This window comes from Mustela nigripes, chromosome 16, assembly GCF_022355385.1.
Source record: "Mustela nigripes isolate SB6536 chromosome 16, MUSNIG.SB6536, whole genome shotgun sequence".
NCBI lineage: Eukaryota > Metazoa > Chordata > Mammalia > Carnivora > Mustelidae > Mustela > Mustela nigripes.
The window spans coordinates 49,519,325-49,534,218 of NC_081572.1; the positions used below are offsets into that span (position 1 = coordinate 49,519,325).

At 40.7% G+C, this 14,894-nt stretch overlaps 2 protein-coding genes across 2 annotated transcripts; one reads left to right on the top strand and one right to left on the bottom strand.

The window, feature by feature from the left end:
• The first annotated feature begins 2,038 nt into the window (after positions 1 to 2,038).
• Positions 2,039 to 2,983, top strand: LOC132003257 (olfactory receptor 1L4). Its single transcript, XM_059378582.1, has one exon. The coding sequence runs from the start codon at positions 2,039 to 2,041 to the stop codon at positions 2,981 to 2,983; it is 945 nt and encodes a 314-aa protein (XP_059234565.1).
• Positions 2,984 to 7,714: 4,731 nt separating this feature from the next.
• Positions 7,715 to 8,671, bottom strand: LOC132003258 (olfactory receptor-like protein DTMT). Its single transcript, XM_059378584.1, has one exon. The coding sequence runs from the start codon at positions 8,669 to 8,671 to the stop codon at positions 7,715 to 7,717; it is 957 nt and encodes a 318-aa protein (XP_059234567.1).
• Between the last annotated feature and the right edge of the window lie 6,223 nt (positions 8,672 to 14,894).

Sequence of the window (14,894 nt, forward strand, 5' to 3'; positions counted from 1 at the left end):
AGTGGAGAACAAAATGAGTGCCTTGTTTCTGAGATCGTTGAATCACTTGGTTAACTGAGAAACTTTGAAGTTCTCTGTCAGCTGAGGTCAGAACAAAGACAAGCCTTGCCCCAGTATCATATATGAATTTTATCTTCTTCGTTCTATAACTCCTCTACCAATAACCCCACACAACCCCTTCCCTTGTCTGGATGCCTCCCCCTCCCACACCATAACATGTCTGTAGTATAAAACTCTATTCATTCTCCAAGACCCAATTCAATTCCCATCTCTTCTTTAAATTCTTCCCAGACTCCTCCGGCAGAATAATTGACTCTCACGTGGTTCATAAAATTAGTAAACTGTGAAACACTGCGATCTGCTCTAGGTCGGACTGTAGGCAAAACTAAGACTCACCCTGTTATCCAAAGTGTCTAGCACAGGGGTCAGAAAACTATGTCTTACAAGCCAAATCTGCCCCCTCTGCCTGTTTTGAAAATAAAGTTTTATTGGGGCATAGCCATTGCCATTCATTTACATATCATCAATGGCTGTTTTCCTGCTACAATGGCAGAGCTGAATACTTGCAACAGAGACCATATGGTCCACAAGCCTAAAATGTTTACTCTAATATCCTTGACAGAAAAGTTTAATAATTCCTCAGTTAGCACACAATATGTGGTGAATAAATGAATGGCAAATGCCGTAAGGTGTTTTATGAAGAAACTTCAACTGGTATTCAGATGTCTGGGTCCCCATTCTGCCTCAGCTACTTATTTGACTAAGCAAATGATGATAGATGATAGGTACATAGATAGTAGATAAGTAGATGGGTAACATTTTTATGCGCTGGGTGGTGTGCTAAGTATTTTACATTTCTTTTCTTTTCTTTGTTATTATATTCCCTTGGTCAGCATAGTACATAGTACATCATAACTTTTTGTTGTAGTGTTCAACAATTCAATAGTTTCATAGAGCACCCTGTGCCTTAATGCCTATCACCCAGTTACCCCGTGCCCCCATCCCTCTCTCTTCTGTAACCCTCAGTTTGTTTCCTAGAGTCCAGAGTGTCTCACGGTTTGTCTCCCTCTCTGATTTCTTCCCATTCAGAGTCCTCTCCATTCCTCTGTGCCTCCATTCTATTCTTTATGTTCCACATATGACTGAAACCATATGAAAATTGTCTTTCTGCTTGATTTATTTTACTTAGCACAATCCCTTCCAGTTCCATCCACGTTGATCCATCCTTTCTAATGGCTGAGTAATATTCCAGTGTGTATATGGACCACATCCTCTTCGTCGGTTGAAGGACATTTCCACTCCTTCCACAGTTTGGCTATTGTGGACATGATTGCTATGAACGTTGGGGTGCAGATGCCCCTTCTTTTTACTACATCTGTATCTTTGGGATAAATACCTAATAATGCAATGGCTGGGTGGTAGGTTAGCTCTATTTTTAATGTCTTCAGGAACATCCATCCCGTTTTCCAGAGTGGCTGCTCCTGCTTGCATTCCCACAGTGTACAACCTCAATCTCGCCAACACTTGTTTCCTATCTTGTTAATTTTTGCCATTCTAACTGGTGTAAGTTGGTCTCTCCTTGTGATTTTGATTTGTTCCTCCCTGATGGCTAGTGACGTTGAACATTTTTTCATGTGTCTGTTGGCCATTTGTGTATCTTCTTTGGAGAAGTGCCTTCAATATCTTACCCACTTTGTCTTTACAACACACTTTAGCTAGTAGCTAGTAGTATTTTCCTCAAGGAAAGAAAAAGAAACATTCAGAGGGGTCACACCACCTGAGTAGTAGAGACAGGTCTCAAAATCAGATCTGATTTACTCCCAGCTTGAAAGCACCCAAGGTCTTAGGATACCCTTCTGAGATTCCGTGTCTTCATAAAATGGGGGGGCTGGGGGAAAGTTGTGGTTGCCAAGCCTTTTTAGCAAGCGGAGGTTTGAAAATAGGACATGAACCCGGACATGAAGCCTAGCTAGCAGTGCCAGAACTTAGGCCTGCTCCTCCTCTGTGCTCTCTGCAGCCCCGCCTGTCCCGCTGCTCCATGGCCCTGGCCAACTTCACCTCAGCCCCCGCATTCCTCCTCCTGGGCTTGGTGGATGGAACCGACACCCACCCCCTGCTCTTCCTGCTCTTCCTTGGTGTCTTCCTGCTCAATGCGCTGGGCAACCTGACCATGGTGGTGGTGGTGAGATCGGATGGGGCCCTCCACTCCCCTATGTACTATTTCTTGGGTCACCTAAGCCTTGTGGATGTCTGCTTTACTACTGTCACGGTCCCCAGACTGTTGGCCGGCCTGCTCCACCCTGGCCAGGCCGTGTCCTTCGAGGGATGCTTTGCCCAGATGTACTTCTTCGTGGCTCTGGGCATCACCGAGAGCTACCTGCTGGCAGCCATGTCATATGACCGCGCGGTGGCCGTCTGCCGCCCCTTGCACTACCGGGTGGTCATGACGCCCTGGCGCTGCGCAGCGCTGGTGGCCGCGTCCTGGACCGTGGCCCACCTGCACTCACTGCTTCACACGCTGCTCATCTCTGCTCTCTCCTACCCGTGCCCTGCCCCTGTGCGCCACTTCTTCTGTGACATGACCGTGATGCTGAGCTTGGCGACCTCAGACACGGCGGCCGCAGAAACTGCCATCTTCTCCGAGGGCCTGGCCGTGGTGCTCACCCCGCTGCTCCTCGTGTCGCTCTCCTATGCTCGCATCCTCGTTGCGGTGCTGGGAGTGCGGTCAGCGGGGGGCCGGCGCCGCGCCTTCTCCACCTGTGGGGCCCACCTGGTGGTGGTGTCTCTCTTCTTTGGCTCTGTCCTTTCTGTCTATTTCCGGCCATCGTCTGCCTACTCAGCCCGCTACGACCGCCTGGCCAGCGTAGTCTACGCAGTGCTTACACCAACCTTGAACCCTTTTATCTACAGCCTTCGCAACAAGGAGGTCAAGGGCGCCCTAAAAAGGGGACTCAGGTGGAGGGCTGTGTCCCAAGAGTTCTGAGGGCAGTTCCTGATTAACAGGCATTTCAAGAATAAGAACAATTACAAAAGAACCTCTCCCCCCTTTTCTAGCTTTGCCAAGCGTTAGCAGTTTTGATCCTGCAGCACCTTATTTATTTGTATATCAATTTTATATTGTATATAAGTTAAAAATGAAATGAAATGAAAAATTAGACCTGAAGCAAAGGTGGCAATATGTTTATTTTACAGGGATGGGTACATAGCAATAAGCTAAATTCGTTTCCTCATTGTCTGAATGTTTAAAAAATAGAGATTATTTTTAAATTTTGGGAAAGTGAAGGGAACAATCAGGATACTTGGGAATGAGTCTTGTAGCTTCTGGAGAGGAAGAGGGAAGAGTGTGGCCGGCAGCAACCTAGTGGATGGAGAGGAAACCCAAGAAGCAGTGTAATAAGGCTTTTTAAAAGAGTTCCTTCTTGTTGTTGTTGTTTGTTTGTTTGTTTTTAGGGGGACAGGGTGCTGCAGTGTAGACCACACCATCTTCAGACTCTTTTTCTGGAAACTTAAGGGAAGATGTAATTTTTATAAAAATTTTTAAAAATTCTATTCCCTAGATAATATATCCATCATTTTCATGGCAAGAACTCAAAAATAGAAATAAAGATAAAATTCTTCTTATCATTCAATCCGATCTCCACCTTTATCCCAGTTACCAATTCAATACCTCCTCTACCTTTCTCTCCCTGCTTTTGACACATTAATAGTAGTCTCTCTCTCTACATATTCTGCAATTTCCCTTTACATGAAATAATAGTCCAGGAGATCTTTTCTTATCCTACAAATAGAACTTCTTCATTTTTATCTTCAGTTTAACCAGCCCCTTATTGATAGTTATGCCTTCCCACTGTTTCACTATTACAATAGTGTAATGATATCCTTGCACTAAAAATAATAAAAGAGAACCTTTAGTGAGGCCTAACGTAAGTACTCTATGCATATATTTCCTTTGAACCTCACAAGATTCCAGGAGGAATATATTATTATTCTCATTGCACAAGACAGGAAACAGGCTTAGAGAAACCAATTCTGTTAGACTCAGCAATGTCTTCTTTCTGGTTCTGAGCTCGGACTTGAGCTGCTGCTATAGGGTCTCCTCCCTCATTACCCTGATAGACCCTGGAGATACACTAACTTTCAATTCCATCTGCACTCCCTCAGTGTGTGTAAGAACTTTTCAGATCTTCATGGCCCAACATGGTTGAGAAGATCTGCGTTTGTGTGCATGTATTTATTTATTTATATTTATTTTCAGTGTTCCAAAATTCATTGCTTATGCACCACACCCTGTGCTCCACGCAATACATGCCTTCCATAATACCCACCACCAGGCTCACCCAAATCCCTACCTCCCTCCCCTCCAAAACCCTCAGTTTGTTTCTCAGAGTCCAGGGTCTCTCGTGGTTCATCTCAGTTGTGTGCATGCTGAGGTAGAGACGGAATTTTAGACTCTCTTCTGTGGTCTAGCACTGCCATGATACGGCAGCCCCATGCATTGGTGGGCCCTTCTGCAAAGGGCCTTCTCCAAAAATACCTCCAAACAAGTTGGGAAAGTTTACTATGCCCTTCGCTATCCAAAACTTTTGAAGGATAAAGAGTAGGGCCTGACACTAACATCTGAACTCTCCTTAGAATAACTATTATTTTATGTAGTTTTCGAAATGGTATTCAAATGCAATTAGAAAAGAGAAATAACAGAATTAACTATTTGAAAAAATATTCATACTTACCAATACTGATATTAGCTTTGATTGTGTATCTTCAGTGCTTAAATATTTCATTGAAACCCCTTATTAGAAAATAAAAGAGAATTTAATAAGATGGACTATGGTAAAATTGATATACAAAACAATCAGTAACTCCTATGTAAAAAAATTACTTGTCTAAAAACACAATAGTGACCCCCCATTTTTTTTATATTTTTACATTTTTTTAAAAATGTAAAATACCTAGGAATAAATACCTAGGAATTAATGTAGAAAGCAATATACAACAATATACCAAATTAAGAAGTCTACATAATTTAACTGAGTAATGAAAACTTGGAGTAAATGGAAAGATATTTGTTATTTATAGTTTTTGAGACAACTGTATAAATAGCCAATTCTAATTCATAAATGAATGTAATAATTCAACGTAACTCCAGTCAATTTCCCAATGGGTTTTTTTTTTAATTGGAATTTAAGAAAATAGATCTAAAGCATATCTGAAGGGAAAAATGTCAGGAAAGTTTTGGAAGAGAAGAATATAGAGAAGGGCTTGTTACATAAGGTACCTAACATGTATTGTTATAGATAGGATGATGTCAGTATAATGAGTCCAGAGATGAATACAATAATAATAATACAATAAGGAGGTGTACATGAGCCTTAGGACATTATAAAATCAGTTTTTCATATCTGTGAAGGTGAAGACAATAGGAAGGGGGAAGAGAAAAGGGGCAGTTGCCCTTAAAATTTTGGGTGGATCAAAGTAGAGATATAGAAACTAAAACTGTGCAAGAACTAGAAAAAATAATGAGATAATAATGATGATAATGATAATGATAACATTAATTTGGGTATAGAAAAGCCTTTTCTAAGCGTGTCAAAGAAAAAATATATATCAAGAAATAAAAATCAACTTAGTCTACTTTGAAGTTTATGATCTTAGTGAGGGAAAAATGCATTACTACCAAAGTTAGAAGTTGAACAGATTGAGGGAAATGTGGTTTACAAGATAGATAAAGTGGCATCACAAGAAAAAAGGAAATTGACTTGAGGGAAAGGACGTGCTCAAATTACACGCTCAAGGAACAGCAGTTAATATAAAGAGATGTTTGACCTTATTGATATGTTTAGAAATTCAATTTAAGAATAGTAAAATCTCGGGGTGCGTGGGTGGCTCAGTAGGTTAAGCAGCTGGCTCTTGATTTTGTCTCAGGTCATGATCCCAGGGTCCTGAGATGGAGCCCTGTCTTGGCCTCCTCGCTCAGTGGGGTGTCTGCTGGAAACTCTTTCCCTCTGCCCCTCCCCTTGCTCGAGTTTTTTTTTTTTTTTCTCTCTCTCTCTCAAATAAATAAATCAATCTTTAAAAAAAAAATAGTAAAATCTCATGTTTTGATATTAGGTTGATAAATAGTTGGAGAACAAAAAATCCAGTGTTGAGAACATGTAAAGAAACAACTATGCTCATTCACTTTTGGTAGGAATATATGTTAGCAGAATTCCTTGGAGGCAATTTGGAAACTTCTACCCAATTATAACATATTTTTGATCTAGTAAGCCCATTTCTAAGAATGTGTCCTTAAAATCAAAGCACAAGTCCACAATAAAACACATGGACCAGGCAATAAAATTGAAGTATTGTTCAAAATAATAAAGAACTCACAACCCAGATTATTTAAATAAATTATGATTAATACATCCATTCAACAAAACACTATACAGATTCTAAAAGGATTATATGTCTTTATATGAAATAATGAACTCAAAATATATTTTATGTAACAACACGAAAAAATGGAACGCATAATTTAATCTCACTTATTACATGCAAAGTTAGTCTTTGCATAGAAAATATCTATGCATATTGAATATTCCCCAACCTTTAACTGCCTTCACGGGGAGAGCAGAACTTTGGGGAACCCTCACATTCTCACTTTATTATTTCTTTCTTTATTGGTTGGATAATTTTCAATGAGAATGTTTTCTTTTTGTAATCAATAAAAATTTTTGAAGAAGAAATAAGGTCAAAGTTGGAATTATTAGGAAAACGTTTTTTTAAGGTGAGATTTTTAAAGGCACACATTAATTTCAAGACACATATGAAAATGCATTCAATTAAAATCAATTACTATTCTACATTTAGCAACTACAAGGCACTGAACTCATCATTAAAGAGATTAGAGAGCACCTGTCTTCAAGACACTGAAATTCATAAAAAAGAAATAAATGAAGAAAGCATCACAAAATTAGCATAATATTCAGAGGAAAAATCCACCTGAGAGTAATAAATAGATTCTAATCCCTCTGTCACTGTTTGTGCTGCCTTAGGCTATATGTGAGTTTCCATTGTAGTTCCTATAAATTAACAATTCATAACAGAATCACATGGTTCATTGCTTATCATATGATTTTAATTCAAAAAATAAATTCTCATCCAAAATACAAATATTATCAAAAGAAGTAATCTGTCATTAACTGACAAGTGATAGAACAAATCAAAGGAAAAAGAAATTTTAGAATGTGTTCATTAAAAAGGTGAATCAAGACATGAAATGAAAATTAAGTACAGAATAGGTCAACAAGGGAAGAAATGATGATCCTTGGGATAGTAAAAAATTACAACAGGATGTACATAATAAATTAGAAGATATTCTTCATGGAATAAACATATTTGTCAGAAGCAAAGCACTGAAGTGGTTGAGAAATTTGGATTTACTTCTTAGAGAATTAGGAACTACTGAACATTTTCTTATTGTGCAATAAACACTAAGGTTAGAGTGGTATTTATTCAAATTTGAATCATAATTTCTAAGTGTCCACTACATGTCGGTCTTGTTGTACATCACCCCCAGAAACTGTGGTAAACCCAAGAGGTACAATAGACCCACCACTAGTGACATGTGGGAAAAACCCAAGAGGTGCTGTTAGGGCTGAATTAGCATGGATACCACTAGACTTTACAGACACTACTCATTGTCGATATTACATCTACTGTTTGAAAACATACTTTAATCTTTAGAGTCTCTGTCCCAAAAAAGCTGTATTGTCCACTTTGAAAAGGCTCTTCCCAAGGCTCCCTTTATGTCCTGATTTCTCAGGCTGTAGATGAAGGGGTTCAGCATGGGGGTGACAACAGTGTACATCACAGCCATGACAGTCTCCTTAACAGTAGAATTATTAGCTGATGGGCACAAATACAGGCCAATGATTGTCCCATAGAAGAGAGACACCACAGAGAGGTGGGAGCCACAGGTGGAGAAGGTCTTGCGGATGCCCCTGGCGGAAGGTACCTTGAGGATGGAAGACAAAATCCGTGCATAGGATGAAGAGATCAAGAGAAATGGAACAATAATGATGAGCCCTCCCAAAATAAAGATTACCATTTCATTTATCTGAATGTCAGAGCAGGCCAACTTTAGCAGAGCTGACATGTCACAGAAAAAGTGAGGGATCACATTATCAGCACAGAAAGACAGCCGAGCCATGAGCAGGGTGTGCAATAATGAGATAAAAGTAGTCAGCAGCCAGGAAAGCACCACCAGGGAGAGACAGAGCTTGGGGCTCATGATGGTGGTGTAGTGCAGGGGGAAGCAGATGGCCACATAGCGGTCATAGGCCATGGCCACCAGGAGGAAGCTCTCCAGGTCTGCAAAAAGCAGGAAGAAGTACATCTGAGTCAGGCAGCCAGCATAGGGGATGGATGGGACTTGGCTCTGCATGTTCTGCAGCAATTTGGGCATTGTGACAGACGAGAAGCAGAGGTCAGAGAAGGATAAATTGCTGAGAAGCAAATACATGGGCGTGTGGAGGTGGGAGTCCAGGCGAATGAGGATGATGATGAGCAGGTTCCCCAGGACGGTGGTAACATACATGACCAGGAACAGGGCATAGAACAGGTCTCGCTGATTTGGATCAATGGGCAGGCCCAGGAGAATGAATTCTGAGACAACAGTTTGGTTTCCCATTTTCACATTGCTTTTGTTTTACCTTTTTAAAATTAAGAATAATTTGTATGAAAGTGTGAATATGTGTGTGTATGTATGCGTGCGTGTGTGTGTGTGTATTCTCCCAAGCTGCCTCTCAACCAGCTTTATCTGGAGCAAGGAGTGTGCAGAACCAAGTGGAGCTCTACCACCTTATAACCATCAGCACCTGCATCCTTCTCACCAAACTGCACCCAGCACTCCTACTCCAAAGAAAAGCCCATCTATTTGTTTGCCCACCCAGTTTACACACCCCCTCAACCACCCACCTCAGTGGTGTGGCAAAGGAGGTGATGAGTCAAAACTGATCTGAGCCCATGTTCTGCACCTGTCACAGCCTGGGAACCATTGAGAACCATGGGGGGTTCCTCCAACTGCAGAATGGCACGAAGGTCTCAGTTGCTGCAGATTAGAAGGCACTAGATGTTCTCTCATCGTCAGTTGCACTAGAACCCAGGCCCCAGCACTTCAGGTCCAGTTCCAAACACTTGAACTACCAGAAAAATGGCTCCTCCACTTTAATTTCTTTGTTACCTCCATTAATACTCTCCTAACCCACATGAAAATCTTGTCTGTTTTCTCTTTCAAAACTTAAAAAAAAAAAAAAAAAAAAAAAGACTTGATTGACCCAAGGGACACCAGTCAGAGAAGCAAGAGTTAGAAGGGAGAAGGAATGAGATGGACAGCAGGGTAAGCAGCTGAATTTGGGAGGACCCCAGTGTGCATTTAAGTTCTGGGCCCTGGAGCCAGTCAATCTGGGATCCCCTTACTACACCCATACCTGTACCATGACCTGGCCAAGAAACTTTTTTAAAAATTTAATTTATTTAAAAAACAATTTTTTTTCTCACCATATCACATACCCTCCCCAATGTCCCTCACCCAGCTATCCCCCTGCCCACCCACTTCCCTCCAGCAACCCTCAGTTTATTTCCCGAGATTAAGAGCCTCTTATGGTTTGTCTCCCTCTCTGGTTTTGTTTCATTTTTCCCTCCCTTCCCCTATGATCCTCTGTCTTTTTTCTCAAATTCCTCGTATCAGTGAGATCATATGATAATTGTCTTTTTCTGATTAACTTATTTCGCTCAGCATAATACCCTCTAGTTCCATCCACATTGTTGCAAATGGCAAGACGTCAGTTTGGGTGTTTTGTTGTTGTTGTTGTTCCCCAATAGGCTCAAAAGTAACACAACTGTACCTAATTTATTCTGGCAAAGAAAGTTAAGGCCAAGTGTGACATTGGTAAGATTTACTACTGCCATCATTAAGTTCTGTGATGAGGATGCTGTATTTTCCCAAGTGCCTCTACCCTCATCTCTATCCCCCACACTATCCATGAGCAGAACATCTCTGTGCAAGTAAAGTAAGTGGAAAGGGATATTATGGGGTGGAAGAAACTACTGGCCCAGAAAGGACAAACATTTGGAACCCAAAGAGTGAGGATTTCCTCTGAAGTTATGACTTAAATCTATCCCTAGCCAAAGATACTAATACTAGGATAACTCAATGGAGGGTGAGGAAAACTGGCTTCATGGAAGGGGGCTCCCAAAATGGTCTTTTACACTCTGTTTACCTCACCCCCAAGCAAAACATTTAGGAGCCCACAGGAATCAGACTCCATCATTTACCTTGGCAAATTGTTGAACTCCTCCAACCTTACGCTCCATCATTAATGAATCTTACCTACCTTGCAGAATTGCAGGTTTGGAATGATTGGCACTTGCAAAGTATAAAGTACTCCACAAACATACAATTTATTTTTTCCCACTAATAGCTCTGATGATTCCCAGTTATGCTCAGAGATAGGAATCGCTGTTGAGAGAGGAAAACAATGAGGCTGATGACTTCTAAATCATCCTGCAAGAATTGCACTGTATAATTATGGAATCTTAATTTAATCTGTTAAAGGGGATTTTTTTGGAGTAACTACCTCCTCTGAACCCCCTCTCAGCTTACCCAGCTTGCCTTAGTGTGGCAGAGCCTGCCTCCTGTTTGTTACTTCCCCTTCAGCTAGAGGCCCTGCCATTGTCTTCCAACTCCTGTCTTCTATAATGCTCTGACCCCTGGGATCCCTGGGTCCCAAAGAAACTCATTATTAACAAGCCCAGTCCTCCCATCCACCCTTACTCCTGCACATTTCTGAGTAAGTCATACCCTGAGACAAAATTCTGGGCTTACTCTAAGACTGATCTCAAGAAAGCTTTCCCCAGCCATTACAGCCCACATTAGTATCTCCCTTCTTTACCTTCTGCCAATATCTGTCCACTACAGTAGTTATCAGAGTCAAATACTGTAGCACTTGGTCACCACTGTTATGTGTTGTCCAATGATTTCTTCCACATATACCAACTTTTTCTTCTCAGGTGGGCTTTAAGCCCCATGATAGCAAGCATTGCGTCAATTGATTCACCAAGGAAATCCTTAATCCATTAGTTCATTAATGCATTTCTTCTAGAAATATTTACTGGGTACCTACCATGTGCAAGGCGCTGAGCTCACAACTGTGGGAAAAACCAAGATAGACATGGTTCCTGCCCTCAAAGACCAGCTAGATAGTTGGCAGACGTAGTAACTAAACAAGCTACTGCCAAGCATCAAAAATATTATCATAGGGAAAATACTAGATGTGTTAGGGGTGCATATTAAGGACGCCCCTGAGTGGCTCAGTGGGTTAAAGCCTCTGTTTTCAGCTCAGGTCACGATCTCAGGATCCTGGGATTGAGCCCTGCATCGGGCTCTCTGCTTCATGGGGAGCCTGTCTCCCCCTTTCTCTCTGCCTACTTGTGATCTTTCTCTGTTAAATAAATAAATAAAATCTTTAAAAAAAAAAAAAAAGAGTGCATATTAAGGACACCTAACCTTATCCATTAGGTCAGAAAAGACTTTTTTTTTTTTAATGAAGTTTAAGCAGAACCTGAGGAGTTCTCCAGAAAAGAAAATGAAAGTATCTAGAGAGGAAATAGCGTATAGAAAAACTCAGAGGTGAGAGAGCCTGGAGCTTTTTAAAGGCAAAGGAAGTTCAGTGTGGCTGAGGTATAGCGCATGTGCTAGAAAGCAGGCAGAAGACAGGGGTCATTGGAAGGAGGGAAGGTGAGTGATAACAGTTTGGTGATTCCTCAAAATGTTAAACTGCCATATGATCCAGCAGTTCCCCTCCTTGGTATTGTAAGGGCCTATTTAGCCAGAGTGGCCCCACCTCAGTTGAACAGCCATTTTGTTGTTTATGCAGTAAAACTTAAATTGACCCTGCCCCGTCCTCCCCCCAGGGGAAATTACTTAAAAGCAAGTCCGGGAAACCAGTCCCAGGTAACAAAGCCCAAATACAAGTGTGGGTCAGGTCAGGTGGAGATTACAGCCTGTTTGCAGGGATGAGTCGGGTCTGCTGGAGACATCCAATCAGTAAAGGGCACATACAGTCTCCCTAGCTACCAAGGAGTGTGGGCCCTGCTTTTGGGCACCAGTTCTCACCAAGGTGATAGGCTAGTTCAAACGTCTACTATGGGGTGAATTATAGTTCAATTGGCTACCTGTGTGTGACCTAGCATGACTGTGCAGCTTTCTCTGTGTATTGCAATCTCATTAGCTACCTGTGTGTGGCCAGGTTCAACCACATGGCCTTTGCTCTATAAAAGCTAGTCTGTGAGGCTGAGAGGGGTCGCGCCGGACAGTTTGATTCTCGATGCTTGGTGCGAAATAAAGCTTTGCTTGACCTTCGCTTTGTATCAGACTCGCTCCTTTAATCATGGACCCATTACTGTTGGGACCCAACACTGGGGACCCAACAGTATATACCTAAAAAGCTGAAGTACTAACAAATACTTGTACATGAGTGTTCATAGCAGCATCAGTCACAACAGCCCTAATGTGGAAACCACCATCAACTGATGACTGGATAAAGAATGTGGTATATCCAGACAGTGGAATATTTTTCAGCAATGAAATAAAGTATTCTTACATACCATAATATGGATAAACCTTGAAAACATTATGCCAATTAAAAGAAGCCAATCCCAAGAGCAACATATTATATGATATGATTTATATGAAATATTAAGAACAGGCAAATCCACCAAGTAAGGTGGTGATTGCTAGGGAAAAATGGGTAGTGATTGTTAATGAGATTTTTTTTGGGGGGGGGGGTTATGAAATTGTTCTAAAACTGATTATGGTGGGACGCCTGGGTGGCTCAGTTGGTTAAGCAGCTGCCTTCGGCTCAGGTCATGATCCCAGCGTCCTGGGATGGAGTCCCACATCGGGCTCCTTGCTAAGCAGGGAGCCTGCTTCTCCCTCTGCCTCTGCCTGCCATTCTGTGTGCCTGTGCTCGCTCTCTCCCCACCCTCTCTCTGATAAATAAATAAAATCTTTTAAAAAAAATAAATAAAACTGATTATGGTGATGGTTACACAATTATGAGTACATAAAAATTAATTTTATACTTTAAATGGATAAATGGTATAGTATGTGAATTATATGTTAACAAACATCTAATAAAAGACAAATATTTTTTAAAAAGATTTTGTTTATTTATTTGACAGAGACACAGTGAGAGAGGGAACACAAACAGGGGGAGTGGGAGAAGGAGAAGCAGGCTTCCCGCTGAGCAGGGAGCCTGATGCAGAGCTCAATCCCAGGAGCCTGGGATCAGGACCTGAGCCAAGGCAGATGCTTAACGACTGAGCCACCCATGTGCCCTCCCCACCAAAACCAAGTTTTTATCATTGGAGAGATTTGTATATAGACTGTACTAAATATATGTATATTAATGTTTAATATCTCAGGTGTGATAATGCTATTGTAATTATGTATGAAAATGTTCTTGTTTCTAGGAGACCCTAAATGCTGAATTTGGTGGCTGTCTTGATGACTGAAAGTTATCTTAAATAGATCAGCCATTTTACTTATTTTTTAAGTTTTTAATTTCTTTTAACATACAGTGTTACATTAATTTCAGGTGTACAATATAGTGATTCAACATGGATCAGCCATTTTAAAAAGAAGAAGAAGAAAGAAAAGGAGAGAAAGAAAGAGGAAGAGGGGGGCTGGGGGTAATGATTAGAAGGGAGAGAGTTTGATATGTGCTATAAATATGAATGAATGAGATATGAACAGATATGAGTAACTGATGGAGTATAAACAAAACAAACTAATTTGAAATTAAGCTTGTAGCTTTTGTTTTGAATGTCATAGGTGTAATGACACAGGATTTGATCTCTTAAAATCTCTATTCCACATTTCACTATAAAATAGAAATTCAATCATTGGTATATTTGTCAATTATGTGGTCATTCAATTATCAATAGTTAGTTTTTCAATTTTCTTTTTCCTGGTTATCACTGAAGTCAAACATCTTTTCATACTGTTTATTCTTCATGAATTTTCTTTTTTTCATTAACATATAATGTTTTGTTTGTTTCAGGGGTACAGGTCTGTGATTCATCAGTCTTACACAATTCACAGGGTGCACCACAGTCTTACACAATTCACAGTCTTACACAACTCACCCTCTCCAACGTACATCACCCAGCCACTCATCCCTCCCATGCCCCTCCACTCCATAAACCCCCAGTTTGTTTCCTGAGATCTTCATGGATTTTCTGTTAATATTTTTTATGTATTAAGTTTTTATTCTAATTTCAGTATAGTTAACATAGACTGTTATATTAACTTCGGGTGTACAATATAATGATTTAACAATTCAATACATCACCCAGGGCTCATTACAACCTTTTAATCTCCATCAACTATTTCACCCATCCTCCTGCTCACTTCCCCTCTGGTAACCATCAGTTCTCTGTAGTTAAGAGGCTGAAAAATATTCCACTGTGTATATATATTTACCATATTTTTTTATCCATTCATCTACTGATGGACAATTGAGCTGCTTCCATCATTTGGTTATTGTAAATATGCTGCTATAAACATAGGGATGTGTATCTCTTTGTCCCTTTGAATTAGTGCTTTTGTATTTTGGGAGGTAAATAGCCGTGCAAGCATTGGATCATAGGACAGTTCCCCTTTTAACTTTTTGAGAAAAACTCCATACTGTTTTCCACCAAGAGTGCAAGAGGCTTCCTTTTTCTCCGCATCCTTGTCAACTCTTGTTGTTTCTTGCGTTGCTGATTTTTAGCCCTTCTGACAGGTGTGAGGTGATAGTTCACTGTATTTTTGATTTGGATTTCCCTAATAGTGAGTGACATTAAGCATC

What these genes read in the sequence shown, in the direction of transcription:
- LOC132003258 (XM_059378584.1), bottom strand. Translation starts at nt 8,671, where the DNA reads ATGGGAAACCAAACTGTTGTCTCAGAATTCATTCTCCTGGGCCTGCCC.
- LOC132003257 (XM_059378582.1), top strand. Translation starts at nt 2,039, where the DNA reads ATGGCCCTGGCCAACTTCACCTCAGCCCCCGCATTCCTCCTCCTGGGC.